The sequence below is a fragment of the Rhinopithecus roxellana genome, chromosome 10 (assembly GCF_007565055.1).
Source record: "Rhinopithecus roxellana isolate Shanxi Qingling chromosome 10, ASM756505v1, whole genome shotgun sequence".
NCBI lineage: Eukaryota > Metazoa > Chordata > Mammalia > Primates > Cercopithecidae > Rhinopithecus > Rhinopithecus roxellana.
This window is the reverse complement of record NC_044558.1, coordinates 88,816,605-88,840,149: the sequence shown is the minus strand read 5'-3', so window position 1 is coordinate 88,840,149 and position 23,545 is coordinate 88,816,605. Positions and strand designations below refer to the sequence as shown.

General features: G+C 44.6%; 1 protein-coding gene across 5 annotated transcripts in view; it reads left to right on the top strand.

Annotated features, from left to right (window-relative positions):
* The first annotated feature begins 11,626 nt into the window (after positions 1-11,626).
* FBXW8 (F-box and WD repeat domain containing 8) overlaps positions 11,627-23,545 on the top strand; it is a 122,013-nt gene continuing 110,094 nt past the window's right edge. For 4 of the 5 annotated variants that reach the window (XR_004059569.1, XR_004059570.1, XM_030938891.1 and 1 more), the window contains exon 1: positions 11,627-12,031. Coding sequence is in view for 3 of the 5 variants with exons in the window: in XM_030938891.1 (XP_030794751.1) it covers positions 11,714-12,031 (318 nt within the window). In the remaining 2 variants the exon portion in view is untranslated. Of the gene's footprint in view, positions 12,032-18,490; positions 18,676-23,545 lie in introns of those variants that run through there. The other variant, XM_030938893.1, reaches the window with a different exon arrangement.

Here is a 23,545-nt window from a genome sequence, read left to right as displayed (position 1 = left end):
TATGCAAATTCTCCTGCCTCAGCCTCCCGAGTAGCTGGGACTACAGGCGCCCGCCACCTCGCCCGGCTAGTTTTTTCGTATTTTTTAGTAGAGATGGGGTTTCACCGTGTTAGCCAGGATGGTCTCGATCTCCTGACCTCGTGATCCACCCGCCTGGGCCTCCCAAAGTGCTGGGATTACAGGCTTGAGCCACCGCGCCCGGCCAGAAGCATTATTCTTAATAGCCAAAAGATGGAAGCAACTCAAGTGCCCATCAATGTCTGTAAAATAGGGATCATTTTTAAACAGATGAATTGAAAAACAAATTTTAGTCTATCCACACAATAGAATATTATTCAGCCATGAAAAGGAATGAAGTATTGATACATGCTGGAATGGGATGAGCCTGGAAAAGATTATACTAAATGAAAGAGACGAGACACAAAAGGTCACATATTGTATGATTCCATCTATATGAAATGTCTGGAATAGAGAAATCTACAGAGACAGAAAGCATAATGAAGATTGCCGAGGGAGGACTGGAGGTGATGGTTAAAGTGAGTAGGGTTTCTTTTGGGGGGTGATGAAAGTATTATACAATTGTGGCAATGGTGACATATATCTGTGTATACTCTAAAATACATTGAATTGTATGCTTTAAATGGGTGGATGGTGCAGTAAGTGTATTATATTTCAATAAAGCTGTTGTAAATATGATCTCGTTTATTATTTCAAGAACAGTGGAGGTACCTTTAGGTATTTTGAATAGGAAAATGTCCTGACCTGTTTCACTTTTCCAAAAGCTCTCTGGCAGCTCTGTGATTCATTGGCAGAAGCAACAGTTGAGAAGGGGACAGCAGTGGGGAGATTCTGCAGCGGGCTAGGCTCCATGATGGTGCCTTGGATTTAGGGTTGTCAGATTTAGCAAAGAGAAATACAGGATGCCCAGTTAAATTTGACTTTCAGATAAGCCAAGAATATTTTTAGTATAATATATCCCAAATATTGCATAGGACAAAATTACTCTTTATCTAAAATTTAAATTTTGCATGGGTATACTTACACTAAAATAATTCATTGTCTATCTGAAATTCCACTTTAACTGTGTCTTGCATTTTACCTGGTGACCCTCCTTGGACTAGGATGGTGGTGAGGGAGATAGAGAGGACAGAAGTGAACAGATTGAAGATACAGTTTTTCTTTCTTTTGTTTTCTTTTCTTTTTACAATTTTTTTTTTTTTTTTTTTTTTTTTTTTTTTTTTTTTTGACAGTCTTGCTCTGTCTTCCAGGCTGGAGTGCGGTGGTGCAATCTCAGCTCACTGCAGCCTCGACCTCCTGGGCTCCATCAGTCCTCTGGCTTCAGCCTCCCTAGTAGCTGGGGCTACAGGCATGCACCGCTATGCCCGGCTAATTTTTTTTAATTATTATTTTTAGAGACAAGATTGCCCTACGTTGCCCAGGGTGTTCTCAAACTCCTAAGGCCCATGCGATCTTCCTGCCTCAGCCTCCCAAATTGCTGGGATTATAAGCGTGAGCCACCTTGCCTGGCCTCAAGATATATTTTCAAAGTAGAATTATCAGGACTTGAGCCAGTCATGGTGGCTCATGCCTGTAATCCCAGCACTTTGGGAGTCCAAGGTGGGCAGATCACCTGAGACCAGGAGTTCGAGACCAGTCTGGCCAACATGGTGAAACCCAGTCTCTACTAAAAATACAAAAATTAGCCAGGCCTGGTGGTGGGTGCCTGTAATCCTAGCTACTCAGGAGGCTGAGGTAAAAGAGTGGCTTTAAGCCAGAAGGTGGAGGTTGCAGTAAGCAGAGATTCTGCCACTGCACTCCAGCCTGGGTGACAGAGCAAGACTCCATCTAAAAAAAAAAAAAAAAAAAAAAAAAAAAAAAAAAAATTTCTCAGCCCTTGATGTGAGAGGTGAGGGAGAGTAAGAACTCAAGTTCTTGGCTGAAGCATCAATGTAGCAGCATCGTGTGCTGAGATGGGAAAAACTTAGTTGGGTTGCAAATAAATAAGATAAGAGGAATAATTTGGAATTTAATAAATTAGGAGCGATGACTTGGAATAAAGAAAATAATTTTGAGGCCGGGCGGGGTGATTCATGCCTGTAATCCTAGCACTTTGGGAGGCCGAGGGGGGTAGGTCACCTAAGGTCAGGAGTTGGAGACCAGCCTGACCAATATGGTGAAACCCCGTCTCTACTAAAAATACAAAAATGAGCCAGGCGGGGTGGTGGGCAACTGTAGTCCCAGCTACTCAGGAGGCTGAGACAGGACAATTGCTTGAACCTGGGAGTCGGAGGTTGCAGTAAGCCAAGATGACGCCACTGCACTCCAGCCTGGGCGACAGAGTGAGACGCTGTCTCTAAATAAATAAATAAATAAATAAATAAATAAATAAATAATCAATAAAAAATTTTGATGTTCTTTGTTTCATAGGAATGAAAGTTAAAGTCATGCTAATGACAAGAGTATCTTTGCTTCATGTGAGCCCAGACTTGGATGGCTACACAAGTTTGTCCTGGTCCCTTGCTTCTTAAGTAGACAGGCAAGGAGACTGGCTCTTGCTGTCCCAGGGTCTGAGCTGGAGTCTGGGCACTTATCCTGGGGACCCACGCCATTGTCTCCTCCTTCGGCGCCAGCAGTAACTGAGCAAAGTGTCTCTCATGAGCATCAGGCTGGAATTGAATTCTCAAGACAAATAAAACGATGGGAGAGGTGAGAGAGAGAGAGAGAGAGAGAGAGAGAGAGAGAGAGAGAGAGAGAGAGAGAGAGAGAGAGAGACCCAAGGATGATGGAACCCGTTTTTTTTTTCTCTGGGGGAGGGTAACACTTTCAGAGGGAGAGACTTTGGAACCAGACTGGAGAGATGAAAAGGGAAGGGGCTTTAATAAAAGCAAGAGGGGGTTGAGGAGAAAGAAAGAGAGGTGGGAAGGGAGTCGGGTCCATATGGGATAAGCCTCTTTTGAATGACTAAGTCTGTAAGTGGCAGCTGACGCTGAATCCCGTCTGTGCAGCATTTTTAAAAAACGGAATTATTGATGGGAAAGTTCTCAAGAACAAGGAATTTTTTTTTTTTTTTTTGCTACAGATCGTTTTTCTTTTATTTCAAGCCCAGTTTTAAAAAACGTTTTTTGCAGAATTTTGTATTTTGCTAATATGAAAGCATAAAACAGCAACAGAGCAATCATGTCTACAGCAAGGGATGCATCCAGGTAAGGCTGACATTCAGAATGGCCACTCACATCATTGTGATGTTTTGTTCATGTTTCTAAACAACGTACTTAGAAATCATCACCATTTCTTCTTTTTCATTTTCATATTAATTTCCTGATGTTCACACATTAGTGATCCCAAATGAGGTGTGATTCTTCAGTCTCTACTTACAAGAGGGGAGGAAGTAGCAATGTAAGTTGAAGGGAGTTTTGACTCAACTCATGGCTTGTTCAAGAATAAACTACTCTTTGCTTGTTTGCTTTTTTTTCTTTTTTTGAGATGGAGTCTCACTCTGTCACCCAGGCTGGAGTGCAGTGGCGCAATCTCAGCTCACTGTAACCTCCGCCTCCCGGGTTTAAGCGATTCTCCTGCCTCAGCCTCCTGAGTAGCTGGGATTACAGGCACGCACCACCATGCCTAGCTGATTTTTTTGTAGTTTTAGTAGAGATGGGGTTTCACCAAGTTGGCCAGGTTGGTCTCGAACTCCTGACCTCAGGTGATCCACCCACCTCAGCCTCCCAAAGTTCTGGGATTACAGGCATGAGCCACCATGCCTGTCCGCTTTTTCTTTCTTTCTTTTTTTTTTTTTTTTTTTTACGAGAGAGGGTCTTGTTCTGTTGGAGTGCAATGGAATGATCACAGCTCACTGCAACCTCAGACTCCTGGGCTCTAGGGATCCTCTTGCCTCAATCTCCCGAGTAGCTAGGACTATAGGCATGTACCACCATGCCTGGTTAATTGTAATTTTTAATATTTTGTAAAGATGGGGCCTCACTATGTTGCCCAGGCTGGTCTTGAACTCCTGGCCTCAAGCCATTCTCCTACCTCAGTCTCCCAAGGCATTGGGATTATAGGTATGAGCCACTGTACCCAGCTACTGGTTGCTTTGAAGGCCACTGAATGCAATGTACACTTTTAAATAAACATCTTTGTTTAAAAAATGAAATTAGTTGCTAACAATAATAATTTTTCATAATTAAGAATCAAGACATTGAATTTTGGAAGATGTGGGCTAAGATGCAACAATTGAGTAGAGGAGAGTAATATTGGCTTTGTGTGGCTGGGCTTGGTGGCTCACACCTGTAATTCCAGCACTTTGGGAGGCCGAGGTGGGTGGATCACCTGAGGTCAGGAGTTCGAGACCAGCCTGACCAACATGGTGAAACCCCGTCTCTACTAACAATACAAAAAATTAGCTGGGGGTAGTGGCAAATGCCTGTAATTCCAGCTACTAGGGAGGTTGAAGCAGGAGAATCTCTTGAACCCGGGAGGTGGAGGTTGCAGTGAGCTGAGATCGTGCCTTTGTACTCCAGCCTGGGCAACAGGAGCGAAACTCCATCTCAAACAAACAAACAAACAAACAAAAAATTGGCTTTGCACTGTGCATGGACATCCATTCTCCAGCTTGTTACAGTCCACGCCTGGCCCATTTGAGCCACTTTTGTTTCCTGGGGTCATCTGTAGGCATATCAGTCTGTGGTTACTGAAGTCTATCTGCTGTAGGCTGAATAATGGCCTCTCAAAAATATCCAAGTACTAATCCGTGGAACCTGTGAATGTTACCTTAAATGGCAAAAGATTTTTGCAAATGTTGGCCAGGTGTGGTGGCTCGCGTCTGTAATCCCAGCAATTTGAGAGACTGAGGCAGGCGGGTCACTTGAGGTCAAGAGTTCAAGACCAGCCTGGCCAACATGGCGAAACCCTGTCTCTAGTAAAAATACAAAAAATTAGCTGGGCATGGTGGTGGGCACCTGTAATCCCATCTACTCCGGAGGGTGAGGCATGAGAATTGCTTGAACCCGGGTGGCGGAGATTGCAGTGAGCTGGGATCATGCCACTGTACTCCAGAGGGAGACTGTCTCAATTAAAAAAAAAAAAGTTTTTTGCCAATGTCACTAAATTAAGGATCTTGAGATGAAGAGGTTATCCTGGATTGCCAGGTGGACCCTTTGTAATCATAAGTATCCTTCTAAGAGGGAGGCAGGCTGGGCATGGTGGCTTATGCCTGAAATCCCAGCAACTCAGCAGGCTGAGGTGAGAAGATTGCTTGAGGCCAGGAGTCCAAGACCAGCCTGGACAACATAGCAAGACGCTGTCTCTACAAAAAAAATTTTAAAAATTAGCAAGGCATGGTGGCATGGAAATCCTGGAAATCCAGGACATTGTAAACCCCTCCCTGCTCTCCCAAGGGCTGGGAATATGACTCCCTTAGGCCAATCAGATGGTTCTCCAGGAGAGTGGTTCTCAAACTGGGTTGTGCATCAGAATCACAGGGACGGATTGTTAAAAACACAAATTGCTGGAGTTGGACCCCTAGCCTTTCCAATTTAGTGGTCTGGGCTGATAATTTGCATTCCAAACAAGCTCCCAGGTATTGCTGGTTCAGGGGCCACACTCTGAGAACCTCTGCTCTGGGAATTCGAATCCTAGGATATGGAAGACAGGCAGCAATCCCATCCTACAGGATGGTTCACAGTTCCCATGATGAAATCCCTGAATCTGATCTGGTTCTTGGCATTCCAAGGATCTGGTTATTCCTCTTTTCGTTTAACTTGGTGAACCATCCTCTGAGTTTAATTCCTTTTTTCTTAAGGTAGCAAGACTTGGTATCTGTTCCTTGCAAACAAAGAACTTTAACAGATTGAGCTTGCAAAGTATACCCTCAATGTGGTAAAAGGTGGAGTCCCGTGGAATAGAAGACTTACAGAGCACAGGTTAGATGCAATCTCTATCTGCCGTATTAATATGGATCATAGACATCATTTATTGAATGCCTACATTATGTTTTATGGATGCTAAGAGTTTTATAGGCATTTTAGGCATTTTATCAGCCTTACAGTTATTCTGAAAGAAAGATATTTCTGTCTTTATTTTTCATTTGAGGAAATGGAGGTCCAGGAGTTTACTACTGGAAAGATATAAAATCAACATAAATATAGTCAGTGAATGGTGGGCAATACTAAAAAAAGACAATATTTTCCTTCCTCTTAGCATGCTTCTCTCTCTCTCTCTTTCATTTTCTCTGGGTGACTAATGGTCCCATTAGCCTGCCGGCACTGTCCCTGTAAAAATTCTTTTAAAGGGGCAACAGGAAACATTGATCTTGACCAGCATAATTTAGTGTTTAAAATTTTCCAGTTTGAGGCTGGGCTTGGGGGCTTACGCCTGTAATCCTCTGAGGCATGAGGATTGCTTGAGGCTAGGAGTTCAAGACCAAATAGATGACCAACTTCGTCTCTACTAAAAACTTAAAAATTAGTCTGAGATAGTGGCATGCTCTTGTAGTTACAGCTACTTGGGAGGCTGAGGCAGGAGGATCACTTGAGCCCAGGAGTTCGAGGCTGCGGTAAGCTATGATCATGCCACTGCACTCCAGCCTGGGTGACAGAGCGAGACCCCATTTTTTAAAAAAAAATTCCAGTTTGCTTTCTGTTTTAAGTGTTAGATGGTCCATAACATCTAGAGATACCAGAAAAGTGATATTTGGCTTTTGACTTGCAAGTAGATACTCAAAGCAAGTTTGACCCATGAATTTCACATGGAAGGTATATGGGATGAATGGAATGCTAGCAGAATGGGGAAAAATTAGCTCATTTTTATTTTTATTTATTTTTATTTTTTGAGATGGAGTCTTGCTTTGCTGCCCACGCTGGAGTGCAGTGGCGCGATCTCGGCTCACTGCAAGCTCCGCCTCCCGGGTTCACGCCATTCTCCTGCCTCAGCCTCCCGAGTAGCTGTGACTACAGGCGCCCGCCACTATGCCCGGCTAATTTTTTGTATTTTTAGTAGAGACGGGGTTTCATCGTGTTAGCCAGGATGGTCTCGATCTCCCGACCTCGTGATCCGCCCGCCTCGGCCTCCCAAAGTGCTGGGATTATAGGCGTGAGCCACTGCGCCCGGCCTCATTTTTATTTTTATTACAAATAATACTTATTGTCAGCAGCCATTGATGAGCAGCAGCCATGGTTCTGTGGTCTCCCATGTCTGTGGGTCTCAGTGAGGGCCACAAGGTGAGGACCAAGAATGTGAGCAAGCACGGCACCCCACCACAGCACAGAAAGTTCGTGAGGGACATAAGGTGAGAGGTGTGTGGCTTTGTTCCATATAAGTGAGAGGTGTGTGGCTTTGTTCCATATAAGTGATGCACCTTGGAACTGTTCAAGGTCTCCCAGAAAAAGTGGACTCTCAAGTTCATTAAGAAGAGAGCGGGGACACACATCTGCACCATCAGAAGCGAGAGGAGCTGGGCAATGTCTTGACCTCCAGGAAGTGAATGGCTGCCAAGAAAAACTGAGTCTTCTTCCCCTTCTGTGTATAATAAAACCTTTACAGAAAAAAAAAGAGAGAGAATGCTTATTTGCATGGGATGCTTACGTTCCATCTTGCATCACTTGACTCATCTTTTACCTTAGTCATTGCTGTAGCAGCTGGCTTTGCACACGTGTAACCTGACGGTCGTTCCTGTTAGCTGCGCAGAGCACCTCCTGCTTTTTGCCCCAGAGCATCTCTGCTGCCTTGGTATGGAACATCCATGATAATCCATTCACTTATACACAATCTAGAAGTGGGAGGTTGTTAAAGCTCCTGGCTTAGCCTTTCTCTAGCAGGGGATGAGAGTCACTGGACAAATGCTTCCCTCTTCTGGTTCTTATCTCTTGGGAAGACAATTCTGAGCTGTGTTCTAAGGCTCCTTAGAAGGTGCTAGTGGAATGAGCCTAAATTGCCATGGTAGGACAACTCAAAGATGCTCTTTCTTTTGTTGTTGTTTTTTTGAGACAGTCTCACACTGTTGCCCAGGCTGGAGTGCAGTGGTGCGATCTCAGCTCACTGCAACCTCCACCTCGCAGGTTCAAGCAATTCTCCTACCTCAGCCCCCCGACTAGCTGGGATTACAGGCGCCCGCCACTATGTCCCACTAATTTTTGTATTTTTAGTAGAGACAGGATTTCACCATGTTGGTCAGACTAGTCTCAAACTCCTGATCTCAAGCAATCTGCCCACCTCAGCCTCCCAAAGTGCTGGGATTACAGGCATGAGCCACCACTCCCGGCTCAAAGATGCTCTTTCAATTAACTGTCCCTTCTTCCTTGTCTCACTCTTCTTAGTCTCCCAGGCCTCTGCTCTAGAATCACTTCTCTAAATAAGCTAGCTCCCTACAAACCCAGGGCTCAGACTTGCTTACTGTGAGAACCCAGGCTTGGACAACATTCACTGTAGATAATTAGACTATACGGTTGTGCATGTTGGTTCACACCTGTAATCCCAGCATTTCAGGAGGCCGGGGTAGGCAGATTGTTTGAGCCCAGGAGTTCGAGACTAGCCTGGACAACATGGCGAAACCCTCTCTACAAACAACAACAACAATTAGTTGGGCATGTTAGTGCATGCCTGTAGTCCCAGCTGCTCAGGAGGCTGAGGCAGGAGGATTGATTGAGCCTGGAAGGTGGAGGTTGCAGTAAGCTGAGGTTGCACTACTGCACTCCAGCCTGGGTGACAGAGCGAGATCCTGTCTCAAAAGAAAGGAAGAGAGAAAAAAAAGGAAAATAAAATTAAAACATAGAGATAAAGAAAAAGAACATGATAATCACCCATAATCTTACCTTCTCTAGAAATTTCTTCCATGCATGTTTGGGTGTATATTCTTCCTTTTAGAATGCACATACACACTTAAAAAAAAAGATGCAACACAGGTTATACTGTATATATGATTATATAGCCTGACTTTTTTCACTTGCTATATTGTGAAATTCTTTTCATGTGATAAAATTTTCTTCTCCAATGTAACATTTAATAGCTGCACAGTAGTTCATTTATTCATTCATTATTTATTGAGCAGCTACTATATTCCAGGCACTGTTTTGGGTGGTGAAAACACAGTAGTTAACAAAATAACAAAATAGATCAGCCCTCTACTCTTAGGGAGCTGGCATTTCTTTCCTTCCTTCCTTCCTTCCTTCCTTCCTTCCTTCCTTCCTTCCTTCCTTCCTTCTTTCTTTTCCGTTTTTTTTTTCTTTTTTTTTGAGATGGAGTCTTGCTCTGTCACCCAGGCTGGAGTGCAGTGGCATGATCTTGGCTCACCATAACCTACGCCTCCAGGGTTCAAGCGATTCTCTTGCCTTAGCCTCCTGAGTAGCTGGGTTTACAGGTATGTGCCACCACGCCCAGCTAATTTTTGTATTTTTAGTACAGAGTTTCACCATGTTGGCCAGGTTGGTCTTGAACTCCTGATCTCAGGTGATCCACCAGCCTCGGCCTCCCAAAGTGCTGGGATTACAGACGTGAGCCACCACACCCAGCCAGGATCTTTCTTACATTCTAACGGAGCACAGTTTATTTAATCAATGTCTTGTCTATTGTCGGCAATTAGATTGCTTCTGATTTTCAGTTCTATAAACAATGTTTCAGTAAATATTCACCTAAGTATTCTTTGGACTCATGCTCAATTTTCTTCCCTTAGGGTAAATTCCTAGAAGTGGCATTGCTAGAAGAAATGAGATATGAATAAATGGGGGTGCCGGGATTCCCACCTGAATCTGTCTGTTTGACTGTAGAGCCCAGGTCATGCCATTACTATTACTACATTGAAAAAAAAAATCATGGTAAGTAGAGGCAGCCATGCGATTCTTAGCTGGCCTAGGCCTAGGCATGTGGGCTGTATAATTTAATGATTAACAGGTCATGTCTAGAGTTTAAAAAAAAAAAGAGTCCTGGATCTGCAAATTACCAGCTGTGTGATTTTGGACAAGTTTGCCAAATTTTTATGCCTCAGTTTCCTCATTTGTAAAGTGGGGGACAAGAATAGTTCTCATCTTAAAGCGTTGTTACTCATTCAGTAAACATTTACCACGACTCACGCCTGTAATCCCAGCACTTTGGGAGGCCGAGGCAGGCGGATCACGAGGTCAGGAGATCGAGACCATCCTGGCTAACACAGTGAAATCCCGTCTCTACTAAAAATACAAAAAATCAGCCGGGCGTGGTGGCGGGCGCCTGTAGTCCCAGCTACTCAGGAGGCTGAGGCAGGAGAATGGCGTGAACCCGGGAGCCGGAGCTTGCAGTGAGCTGAGATCCGCCACTGCACTCCAGCCTGGGCGACAGAGTGAGACTCCATCTCAAAAACAAAACAAAACAAAACATTTATTGAGCATGTATTAATCACCAGCCTCAAAGCTAAGAGTTGCCATTCTAGAAGGGAAGGGACATATATTTTTATGTGTATATATATATACACATAAAAATAAAATTACAAATTGTGTTGTGTATTATGATGAGAAGTACAGGATGCTGTGAGAATGAATAACAGCGATACCTGATGTTTCTTGAGTGGAGGTTGGAAGATTAAGTGAAATGTGAGTTGAGATATGAAAGATGTGTAGGAGTTAACCAGGTCAAGGTGGGGGGGAAACTTCCCTGCTGAGGGAATTCAGGTGCAAAGAAAACATTTTTAAGTGGAATGCCATCGTATGTCACTTTCTTTCCCATCTTAAAGCCCTTGGATTTCCTTCTGGAAATCTCTCTCCTAAGATCTGACCTTCCCTTGGCTGGTTTCTCTTTCAGATTTTTTTTTTATTTTTTATTTTTTCTATAGGTTTTTTGGGAAGAGGTGGTATTTGGTTACATGAGTAAGTTCTTTAGTGGTGATTTGTGAGATTTTGGTGCACCCATCACCCAAGCAGTAGACACTGAACCCAAGTTATGGTCTTTTATCCCTCCCCACCTTCCCACTCTCCCCTCTCCCCCGTTTCCAAAGTCCACTGTGTCATTCTTATGCCTTTGCATCCTCACAGCTTAGCTCCCACTTATGAGAACATACGACGTTTGGTTTTCCATTCTTGAGTTACTTCACTTAGAATAATAGTATCCAACCCCATTCAGGTTGCTACGAATGCCGTGAATTCATTCCTTTTTATGGCTGAGTAGTATTCCACCATATGTATATACCAGTTTCTTTATCCACCCATTGATTCTCTTCTAGATTTTAATTTAAATAACATCTTAAAGAGACTTTCACTATCAATCCTTACCCCCCTCACCTTACCTTATTTTGTTTTCTTCCTAATACCTATCACTGATTCAAATGTTCATATTTCTTTGTTTAAAGTCTCCCTTCCCACTTAAACGCATGCTCCCAGCCGTCAGGGTTTTTTGTTTTGTTTTGCAGATTTAAATGCTGAATTCTCGGTGCCTGGCATATAGCAGTCGCTCAATGCATGTTTGTTGAATGAAGGAACAATGCTGGGCCAAAAGTCAGAGCTTAGCAAAAGTGATAGGCAGGAGAGCTGACCGGCTGAGGAGCAGCTGCGTAGACCTCCGCCTGGGCGCCACAAGCCAGACCACCACTTGCGCACAGGGGCAGCGCGGGGGGCGTGGCGGGGGCGTAGCCGCCCACCCGGAACCCTAAAGCTGCGGCTACGGCGGCTTCCGGCCGCGGCGGACACTTCTCTGGGAGGGACTGTCCCGTGGCACCCGGTGGAACCGAGGAGAACGTGGAGCGCCGGGAGCAGCGAATATGGACGACTGCAGCCTGGATGAGTTCCGTCGGCGCTGGCAGGAGGAGCTGGCGCAGGCCCAGGCGCCGAGGAAGCGGCGACGGCCCGAGGCTGCCGAGAGGCGGGCTCGGCGGCTGGAGGTGGTCCCCGGGCGCGGCGGACAGGCCTCGGGGGACCCGGCGCTGGCCCAGGGTCTCCTGGAGGGCGCGGGGAGGCCCCCGGCAGCGCGGGCGACTCGGACCGAGGGGCAGGACGTGGCGAGCCGCTCCCGTTCTCCTCTGGCCCGCGAGGGTGCCGGGGGCGGGGAGCAGCTGGTGGACCAGCTCATCCGCGACCTGGTGAGTGGCCGTCGCCTCCCCCACCCCGCCCCCCGATGCCTGCGCCGGCCCCCGCCCCCAGGACAAACCCCTGCAGTGATTTGGAGAGTAACTCTGTGCCATTAGTTGCCCGAGAAAATGAGTAGACGCACAAACACCGATGTTTGTGCGTGCATAGGATCTTTCTGGAAGCAGCGCTTCTCAACCAGGGCGATTTTGTTCCCCTAGATGTGGCAGTGTCTGCAGACATTTTTGGGTGCCTCATCGGGATGTGTTTGTGTGCATGTTACTGGGCATCTAGTGGTTAGAGGCCAGAGATGCTCGTGAACATCCTACAATGAACAGGACAGCACGCACAGAAAATTATCCAAGCCAAAATGTCAGTGTGGGGTTGAGAAACCTGCTCTTGAAGGCTACCTAAACTTTGAACAGAGGTTGCCTTTGAAAAGGAGGACCCGGGTAATGGATAGGAAGGAATTTTACCTTTTCTTTGTATACTGTTTGCACTATTTAATTTTTGTAACCGTGCACGTATTCAAAAAAATTAACTCAGAAAAAAAGGAAGAAGAGGAGGAAGAATCTCTTGGGCACTTTAATTAGGATAGAGTTTATCTTTTTGTGGGACATGGATCCCTTGGAGAATCTGGAGGAAGCTGGGGACCCTCCGTTAAAAATAACCCCCTTCAAAAAGTTGGGAAAATCAAGAACAGCTGAAATGCATCCGTGGCTCACAGATTAAGAGGACAAGGTACCAGGTTCTAATGGTTTGATTTAAATTAGGCCCAAAGGAAGTCCCTACAGCTTTCCATTTGGGAACCCACTTTTTTTTTTTCTGTTTTTTTTTTTTTTTTTTTTTTTTTTGAGACAGGGTCTTGACCTGTTGCCCAGGCTACAGTGTAGCATTGCCCTCCCGGCCCACTGCAGCCTCAAACTGCCTGGCTCAAGCCATCCTCTTCCCTCAGCATCCCGCCTAGCTGGGACTACACGCATACACCACCACACTCAGCTAATTTTTTAAATTTTTTTGGTAGAGACAAGGTCTCCCTGTATTGCCCAGTCCGGTCTCAAACTCCTGGGCTCAAGTGATCCTCCCAATTGAGAATAATAATTTTTTTTTTTTTTTTTTTGAGACTGAGTCTCGCTGTGTTGCCCAGGCTGGAGTGCAGTGGCGCGATCTTGGCTGACTGCAAGCTCCGTCTTCCAGGTTCTCCTGCCTCAGCCTCCCCAGTAGCTGGGACTACAGGCGCCCACCACCATGCCTGGCTAATTTCTTTTTGTATTTTTAGTAGAGACGGGGTTTCACTGTGTTAGCCAGGATGGTCTCGATCACTTGACCTCGTGATCCGCCTGCCTTGGCCTTCCAAAGTGCTGGGATTACAGACGTGAGCCGCCGCGCCCAGCCGAGAATAATTCTTTAAGTGGCAAACTGTTTCAAGAAATAACGGCCTATTTCATGTAATATGTAGTTTACTCAAATAGCATTAATAGCTCCTGTTTGAGTTTTTACCAAGTGTTTAGTCCTGTGCTCTGCCCTAATTCGAATGTAACAATCCTGTGAGGTAGATTTTAACTCTTCTTTTACAAATGAAGAAACTCAGAGATTCTCTGTAACTTGCCCAGCGTTACCCCAGCTGATAGATTCTGGGGATTGAATTTGGATCCAGGTCTTTTCAATTCCAAGTTTCACCACGTGCACTTGAGTTGGCCTAAGAATCCCTTCAGGCTTTGTTATAATAAGGTTCTGGACCTTCCCCAGACCTGCCAACTCCCTCACCAGGGGAGGGGTCCTGAAATCGGATGACTGGCATGAACAGGCAAGTTTCAGACATTATACTCGACTGTATAGCCTCCTTTGCTTTAAGGTCCTGATTCTCAAGGCTTTCCATTTGTAACACCTTAGAGGTATAGGCATTGATGCCAAAAATAGTAAAGAAGTAAATCAAGTACAGTTGACCTTTGAACAACAGGGTGGTTAGGGAAACTGACCTCCTTGCAGTAAAAAATCTGCATGTAACTTTTGACTCTCCCAAAACTTAACTACGAATAGCCTACTGTTGACCAGAAGCCTTAGAGATAGCAGTCAGATAATGCATATTTTGTATTTTATGTGTGTTACATACTGTAGCCTTACAATAAAGTAAGCTAGAGGAGAAAGTGTCATTAATAAAATTATAAGAGAAAATGTGTTTATTCATTAAGTGGAAGTGGCTCATCAAAAGGCTATCATTCTCATTGCCTTCACGCTGGGTAGGCTGCTGCTGCTGCTGCTGCGATGGAGGGATTGGTCTTGCTGTCTTGGTGGCAGAGGTACAAGGAGAGGCAGGCACATTCGATGCAACGTTTATGGAAAAAACCTGCATACAAGTGGACCCAAGCAGTTCAAACCCGTGTTATTCAAGGGTTTGTTGTATTCTAAAAATAGACGGGACCTACATACTGGAGGATCTGGAGGGCACATCCGAATCTGTTTCATGTTGTTGGAAAAGGCCTTCCCTGTCTTCCTGGAATTCACGTCCCTGGTCTCTTCCGATCCCTTCAGAATCACCACATTAGGTACTACTAGGTTCTCTATGAGTAGCATACAACCTTTGGGGCACCTCTAATTTTAAAGATGCCCTTTAGTACCTATCTCGTGAAGAGGTCATGAAATAGGCGTGGAACTTAGCACCAAACCTGGAGTACCGTAAGGGCCCAATAAATGTAAGCTGGTGCCATTTTCATTAGTACTCAGAGTTTGCTATGCTATTTTACTTCCTCTTTGCTGAAACTTTTCACCGATGAGCCCTTAACTTCCGCCTCTTGTGAATCCCTGTGGGACAGGATCTGTTGCCTTACTATTCTACCTCCACCTGCTGTACTAGTACAGTAGGGGCCCTATCTACATTTGTTGAGTTGAAATAATGTGGGCAAAATCACTGCTTCTGACAGCAACTTTATAAAGGCTCTATTGTTGTTAGAACCCTTGAACATTCAAAGCATCCTTCCAGGTTAAGATATGGAGTTTTAAGTCTGCTGAAAGTGTTAATACTGCTGGCCAATATTTATCACTCACTGTGTCAATATTTAACCTGTCAGATCCTGCATCTATGTTGCCAACAAGATAGATTTAATGGCTTAACCGTCTTCTGTTTTTAAGTTAAACACAAATAAGGAAGCTCCCTAATGTGAACACTTTTCTTCTGGCCAACATTCCGTGAGACAGCAGACCAAACCAAATGTGTACTCATGAACTGACTTACCTGGAATAACTGCCTTGCCTCTTTCGTGTTCTTTGCCTACCTTTTACAGCTCAGCTTGAGTTCTGGCTCCTGTGTTAATTCTTCCCTGATTTCTCCAATCCAAATTTCTCCCTTTCCCCCAACGAAAAAGTTCTTATCCTCAGTGCCGTTCATTTTTTCATGTTATTCACGAATTAGCAGGCCTCTACTTACGAGCCTTTTGAAATGATGCCTGTGTATACTAGAACAACTTGTGACTTTCATCTGGTCTTGGCTGGAAGGCTCTGCTGCTTGAAGCAGCTCGGGTTTCATTCATTCATCCCATAAATATTTATTAAGTGTCTTCTTAGGACCAGCCACTGTTCCAGGCACTGAGAATATAGCATCGAACAAGACAGAAAAAAACCTGTGCCCTTGTATAACTTACATGCTGGGGAAGAGGGAGTTAGACAGTGGACAAATAATTGTCAGGTAATGAATGTTCTGGAGAAAAAATAAGCAGACGGATAGAGTGTATCTGCCAGAGGAGGGGCTGTAATTTTAAGTAGTGCTGTCCAACAGGGTCTTTCGAAGGTCACATTTCATGGAGAACCTACAGGAGGTGAGGACTGAACATACAGAGATCTGGGGGAGGGGATTCTAGGCCAAGACGGGCAAGTGCAAAGGTTCTGTGGTGGCTGGGACCCACACTTAGTTGAATGCTCTGTTGCCTTGATCATTTTCAATGATCTTAATCGGCTGGGCGCGGTGGCTCAAGCCTGTAATCCCAGCACTTTGGGAGGCCGAGACGGGCGGATCACGAGGTCAGGAGATCGAGACCATCCTGGCTAACACGGTGAAACCCCGTCTCTACTAAAAATACAAAAAAAAAAAAAAAAAAAAAAAACTAGCCAGGCGAGGTGACGGGCGCCTGTAGTCCCAGCTACTCGGGAGGCTGAGGCAGGAGAATGGCGTAAACCCAGGAGGCGGAGCTTGCAGTGAGCTGAGATCCGGCCACTGCACTCCAGTCCGGGCGACAGAGCGAGACTCCGCCTCAAAAAAAAAAAAAAAAAAAAAAAAAAATTAATCATTTTTGACCAACGGGCCCCACAAATTCTATAGCCAGTCCTGATGGTGGGAATGTGCCTGCAGTGCAGTGTTTGGGCCCCCTATATGTGAATATCTTTACTCTTTTCACAAAACCACACCCACTGTGGTACCCCTGTGGGACCTGAAGCTTCTCCTCTTCCTGTCTTCTCTCCTTGTCATGTCCTAAAGCTCAGATCCCCGTTTAGACTAAAAGGGGGCTCAAAGCAGAGGCCCAGCCCATTTGGCTTCACACCACCCTCCTTCACCACCACACCCAGCCTCCTGGGATTTCCCCCAGCACTTGCCCTTCTTTAGGTTAGCGTCTTCTACCTTCTTCCCTTGCCAGAGTCTCCAGGGGAATGGGAATGTGTCTTGAAGCTGGAAAGCCTATTCTCGTAAAAAAAGGATAAATCAAATTCCGTGGACATTTATTGTGCATCTACTGTGTGCAAGGCACTGAGCTGGTTAGATTCTGTAGTATTATACTTTACTTATATCACCCGCACATACCATCAACAAATATTTATTGAATCCCTTTTGCTCTTCCTCATAGCTAGGCACGGGGATTAGGTTAAATATTAAGAGATAAATTTTTTTTTTTTTTTTTTGAGACGGAGTCTCGCTCTGTCGCCCAGGCTGGAGTGCAGTGGCCGGATCTCAGCTCACTGCAAGCTCCGCCTCCCGGGTTTACGCCATTCTCTCGCCTCAGCCTCCCGAGTAGCTGGGACTACAGGCGCCCGCCATCTCGCCCGGCTAATTTTTTGTATTTTTTTAGTAGAGACGGGGTTTCACCATGTTAGCCAGGATGATCTCGATCTCCTGACCTCGTGATCCGCCCGTCTCGGCCTCCCAAAGTGCTGGGATTACAGGCTTGAGCCACCGCGCCCGGCCGAGATAAATTTTTTTTTTTGTGGACTGCTTGGGAGCTTAGCCGCTCTTTATAGCATTGTTTGTTTGGAGAAATGATTTCCAGCTTCTATATAGTTGGCTTACTAATGAACTTTGGAGTGCCTTAGGGATGATCTAGATTGCCTGTTGTAATCTCCTGTATTTATTTCATTTTACATGACAATGACTTACCTCTATAAAAGATTTTAGCTCTTTGAGTGTAGACTATTTCTTATATACTTGCTGACAGCACCTGGCTCCCCCTAGCACCTGGTGTGGCCCTGAATTTAGATAGTATTTTGAACATAAGTTACCTTACTTGAAAAATGTGGGCCAGGCGCGGTGGCTCAAGCCTATAATCCCAGCACTTTGGGAGGCTGAGACGGGCGGATCACGAGGTCAGGAGATCGAGACCATCCTGGCTAACACGGTGAAACCCCGTCTCTACTAAAAAATACAAAAAACTAGCCGGGCGAGGTGGCGGGCACCTGTAGTCCCAGCTACTCGGGAGGCTGAGGCAGGAGAATGGCGTAAACCCGGGAGGCAGAGCTTGCAGGGAGCTGAGATCCGGCCACTGCACTCCAGCCTGGGCGACAGAGCGAGACTCCATCTCAAAAAAAAAAAAAAAAAAGAAAAATGTGTTGCTTTTCTGCATCTGTGAAAATATCATGTGCTCACTGTAGGGATATTTAGGAAATTAAGAAGAATAGAACAAAATAAAAATCTTTACTGATATCGTTGCTTAGAGGCTACTGTTGTTAACATTTTGGTGTATTTCTGACGTCCATTTTTTTTTTTTGGAGACAGGATTTCTCTCTTTTGCCTCGCCTGGAGTGCTGTGGTGTGATCATGGCTCAGTAGCCTCGACCTCCCAAACTCAAGCCATCCTCCCACCTCAGCCTCCTAAGTAACTGGGACTACAGGTGCACACCACCACACCTGGCTAATTTATTTCTATTTTTTCTAGAGACGATGTCTCACTATGTTACCTGGGCTGGTCTTGAACTCCTGGCCCCTAATGAGCTGTCCATCTCAGTCACCCAGTATTGGGATTACAGATGTGAGCCACTGTGCCTGGTCTATTTCTGACTTTTTTTCTTTTTGTATATAAGAATATATATTTTGAGACAAATTGTGGATTATAAATGGATGCTTGTTCATCTTGACTGCCTTTCAGACCTTCCCCTCCCCCCTGCCCCCACCAGCCAACCAGTTTTTTTCGGTCTCAAAGAAGACACAGGTGAAACTGAAACTCATCTATTTCTTCTGATTGAGATTGTGTGGGTCTACTCCGCTCAGCTTTTGCAGTACGTGGAAAGTTGAGATAAACGCCTGTAGAAAACAGTCTCCTTTCAGTCATAGATTTAGCAAAAATGTTATTGCAAATCTCTTCTTTGAACTCAAGGTGCTTTTCTCAGTTTCTTAAACCACCACCCAGAGAGATCTTTCATGTTCTTTTTGCCCTGGAGATGTACATTGGGAACAAAAACCGTAAGTCAGTTTCTTCACTTTTTACTGCTGTGGCTCTTAGTAATTATCCCTTCTTCTATTAAACAAGAGAAGACAGATTAAATTTCTAACAGTAAGGCACAAAACCAATCTATTTACAGAATTAGTCTTACATTAGCACATAGGAATACAAATCAGCCTCCCTGGGGATGGATCTCTTTGCAATTTCTCTCAGTGTTTTTGGAGTAAGTCCAGTAGACTTTGGGAAAATCTAGTATTCACTGACTTTAAATTAACTAAGTAATATGACCCATTTGTGTGTGTGTGTGTGTGTGTGTGTGTGTGTGTATTCCTTGACTAGGAGAGAGGGGATGGATAGATTTTTATATCTGCCTATGATGTAGGATTGTGTTCTCAACTTTTAGTGTGCATGACGATCGCCTGAGAAAGAGATGCTTGAGGCCGGGTACGGTGATTCACGCCCGTAATCCCAGCACTCTGGGAGGCCAAGGCAGGTGGAGGCCGAGAGTTCGAGACCAGCCTGGCCAACATGACAAAACCCTGTTTCTACTAAAAAAATACAAAAATTGGCTAGGTGTGATGATGCGTGCCTGTAATCTCAGCTACTTGGGAGGCTGAGGCATGAGAATCACTTGAACCCGGGAGGCAGAGGTTTCATTGAGCCAGGATCGTGCCACTGCACTCCAGACTGGGTGACAGAGCAAGACTCCATCTCAAAAGAAAAAGAGGTGCTTGAGCCCTAACCCTGGAAATTCGGGGCAGTAGGTCTGGGTAGGGCCCTTGGCTTTTTTTTTTTTTCAGTTCCACAGGTGATTTTGATGTGTAATACAGGACAGAAGCCCCCAGTAGTGGTAGAGAATCGATGTCTGAGACATTGTCAAAGAATTAAAAAACAAGGTTGTATGTTATCGGATTCTTTTCCTGAGCGTTGAAGGAATACTAATATTTTGAATTTATTGGTCTCCTATAGAATAAATTTGGCCATTCTCAGGAATTGCTGGGAGCTATTCAACTACTGCAAAATTATTTTCTCCAAATATTGTAGCCATGTTGATATTTGTATAGTTTGATGAGATTTCCCTGTTTTAATATTTCCAATGTCTTTAATTCCTTTTCCTTCTTCTTGGAATATCTTTGTTTCTGAAATGCCAGGTTGTCCATTTTCATGTTATTAATTCAGTGTAGAGTTGGGTTAATATGGCCCCTAACTTTTTGGATGGCTGTGTGCTTTGCAGTAGTCTAGGTGGAAGACTGATAGCATCTTTTATTTTTTTAATTTTTAATTGACACATTGTAATTGTACATATTTATGGGGCACAGTGTGATACATGTATACAATGTATATTGACCAAATCAAGGTAATTAACATATCCATCACCTAAAACATTTATTATTTGCATTGCATTGTAAACATTCAAAATCTGCTTTTTTTATTTTTTTTTTGAGACGGAGTCTCACTCTGTCACCCAGGCTGGAGTGCAGTGGCCGGATCTGAGCTCACTGCAAGCTCCGCCTCCTGGGTTTACACCATTCTCCTGCCTCAGCCTCCCGAGTAGCTGGGACTACAGGCGCCTGCCACCTCGCCCGGCTAGTTTTTTTGTATTTTTTAGTAGAGACGGGTTTTCACCATGTTAGCCAGGATGGTCTCGATCTCTTGACCTCGTGATCTGCCCGTCTCGGCCTCCCAAAGTGCTGGGATTACAGGCTTGAGCCACCGCGCCTGGCCAAAATCTGCTCTTCTAGCTATTTGAAAATATACAATAAATTGTTGTGAATTATAGTCAACCTGTAGTGCCACAGAGAACCAGAACTCTCTTCCCGTCTAGCTGCACTTTTATATCCGTTAACCAACCTCTGGCTGATAGTGTCTTTCAGATAACAAGGTATTTCTCTGCACACTAGTAACAAGTAGTGTTTTTAACCTACATTTATGAACTGTGGGAAGTAACCAATCAGAGTGCCTAAGACATTCTGCCTCCGCGACAGTAGTAGGATTTACGTGGTTACTAGACCACAGCTTTTGTTGTCCAGGATGTGGCTTCACTTCCTTGTCACATCATGCACATTTATAAAAGAGGTGTGTTTTCAACCACAGGGCCAAATATGCTCACAACTCTGTCTCTTGTAAGGTGTTTCCCAAATGATATTTCCAATAATAACGAACTGAAGTTGATGAATCAGTTACTAAACCTTGAATTTACTCTGGTTTGTTGGTTGGCTGGTGGAGTGATGTCACTCATATATCTGCATTCTGGTATCCTCCTCAAGGAGGGGAGAGGAAGTAGCTTACCTGGACTAATGTCTCTGGAGGTGTGCCTAAGAACCCTTGGGAATATATTAAACACAGGACTATCATGGGTCGTGTCTATTGCTTTGGTAAAAAAAAAAAAAAAAAAAAAAAAGATTGAACTTTTCAAAAAATAGATTCTGAAATGGAGATTTGCATGTAGGTGCTTTAGTGGGTTTTCCTTTCAGAGAAGTCCTGAACTGAGCAAGGGGGCCAGGCCTTTGTACCCAGCCATGGACTAGTCATTGGATACAGGCTGCCTTAGCGGAGATGGGAGGGGATGCAACTTGGGTGAGGCAGCTTGTTTGGCCAAAGGCATTGCCTGCGAAGGGACTCAGCTGTAAGTCAACAGCAGGCAGCATTTTCATCTAGGGGAATGAGTGGGACCGTAGCGGGATCTGAGTGACCCACTGCAGTATGGATGACAGGGACCATTGATACAATGTCATGCCACAATTATTCTTTAAGTGTGCAGCATGAAACTTGAGCATTTGGTCTCCTCACCTTGGGGGGGGTCTACATATTTCTTGAGATGTGGACCTTCCTTTAGTGTATTGGTTTCTTTTTTTTCCCTACCATTTTCCAGTGGTTAGCCACACGGAAGGTCATCTACATGAAAGTCTGGGACTTTTATCTCTTTTGGAGTTTAGATAATAATTCTGAGAGCACAGTGATTTTTTTAAGTTGGGCTGTGTAACATCATTTACAAAATTACAGTTCAATGCTTTGAAACAGTGGCTGCCCTTCGGAACTTGTAAATGATCAAGAACCATCATAATTGGCATGCATTAACAGTGAGACCAGCATGGGGTCTCATTTTTATTCTTAATAGCATACCTATTTCATAGAGTGCTTTTACCTGTTTTACAGATGAGAAAGCACAGATGCACTTAACCCGGTTGCTTGTTGGTAAGGTGAGCGAACAGATGTATCAGTTTGAATCTTTGCTCTGAACCTCCATGCTGGGTTGCATTCCAGAGATTATGGTGGTTGGGATCAAGGATGCTGGTGGCAGGGCTAGGTTGGTGCCAAGATACAGGCATTATCTTCCGTGATGAGGATGGAGGCTAGGCCAACGGAGTAGGCAAAAGATGGAAGGCTCCTGTGACCAGAGGTGTGACTTTTCTGTACCAGAATAGCTAAAGACAAAGATGATGGTGTCCTTTGCCTCGTCAGAGTAGTGTCAAGTCCAGAAACCAGTTCCTAGTGAGTCTTAAATGGGACCAATTGAAGAAAGCGATGCCTGGCAAGTAGTTTCAATGAACGCAGGCTTTTCCTTGCCTTTGTTCTGGTTGGAGGAGGATAAGGAACATTTTTCTCTTGTTTCTTTACCAAGTAGGTAAAGAAGGCCTCTCCACAATGTCAAAATAATCCAAAAAAGAAAGCAGGAGGAAGACCATGATTACAAATGAAAGTTTCATCTCCAGTGTAGCTTTCCTTGGCAAGCAGTGACTCCCTCCAGTGTTGATTTGAGGAGTCTCAAGTTGTATCTGGGCCTAGAGAGAAAGTGATGCCTCTTTTTCTTGATGAGTGAAACCAGTTAGTTGTGGGAGGGGAGGGAGCCTGACATTAAACCAATTACTTTGCATTATTTTTTTAGGCAAGCACCCCTGAGCCTTCTAATTACACTTGCAGACTTTTTTTTTTTTTTTTTCTGTATGGCCAAAATTTCTCTCTTGATTTAACATTCTGTTCCTTCTCTTTGCCCACAGAGAGCTGTCAACTCTTACTCTTTTTTTCCTCCAGAGATCCCTTTTGGCCTTCATCCTTTGCACTGTTTTTGCAGTTAAATACTGCATTTCCTTTTTATGCTCTGGGCTGTCTTTTAGCCCCAAGACTCCTAGATGAACAGAAACTTCATTCCAGAAAAATCTTTACCCTGAGTCTTGGTAGGGTCTACATCAGTGCTTAGACTCCCTTAAAAAACACTGAGGTGATTTTTTGTTTGTTTTGAGACAGCAGCCTTGCAATACGTAAGACCTCTGCATTTGACTGGTGAATTAATAATTCGCTTGTAAGCAATAAGTCACTGATGTCAGCCAAAGCTTATTAAAAATGGATTTTATTAAGCGAATGCTATTGGGGCACAGAGTGCAGCTTTTCCTAGCTTTGCAGAAGCCCATACCAAAGTGAGCTTTGGCAGGTGGATTGGGAACAGACAGGGGGGTACATACGTACACTTGGCTTTTTTTCTGTTTTACACTCACATTGCTTTGTGCTACCAGGATCGTCATGACAGCCTTATCTCTCAAATAAAGCCCGTTACCTCATCTCTAATTGCTTATCCAAAGGCAGTCGAGCTCTGATTTCTTTGCATTAATAAATGACACCGAAGAAGAACTGCTTTGTTTGCACTGGCCCGCTCAGGTTAACCAGTGTAAGCCCCTGAGAGCATTAGGAAACCTTGCACTTCTCCAGTGGCCAAGGAGAGGTGGCGTTCACCTCCGTCAAGAGCAGTGTCTGCTTGTTTACTTTTTGCTCATGTTTATAGCCCTGTTCTTTTCCCAGTGAAAACCCCTTAGTGACCTAAAGCAGCTTTTCTCTAGCTGTGTGTGCTCACTCCCTTCCTTGTTGGGAGTAGTGGTGGTTGTCCTGGGAGGAGGG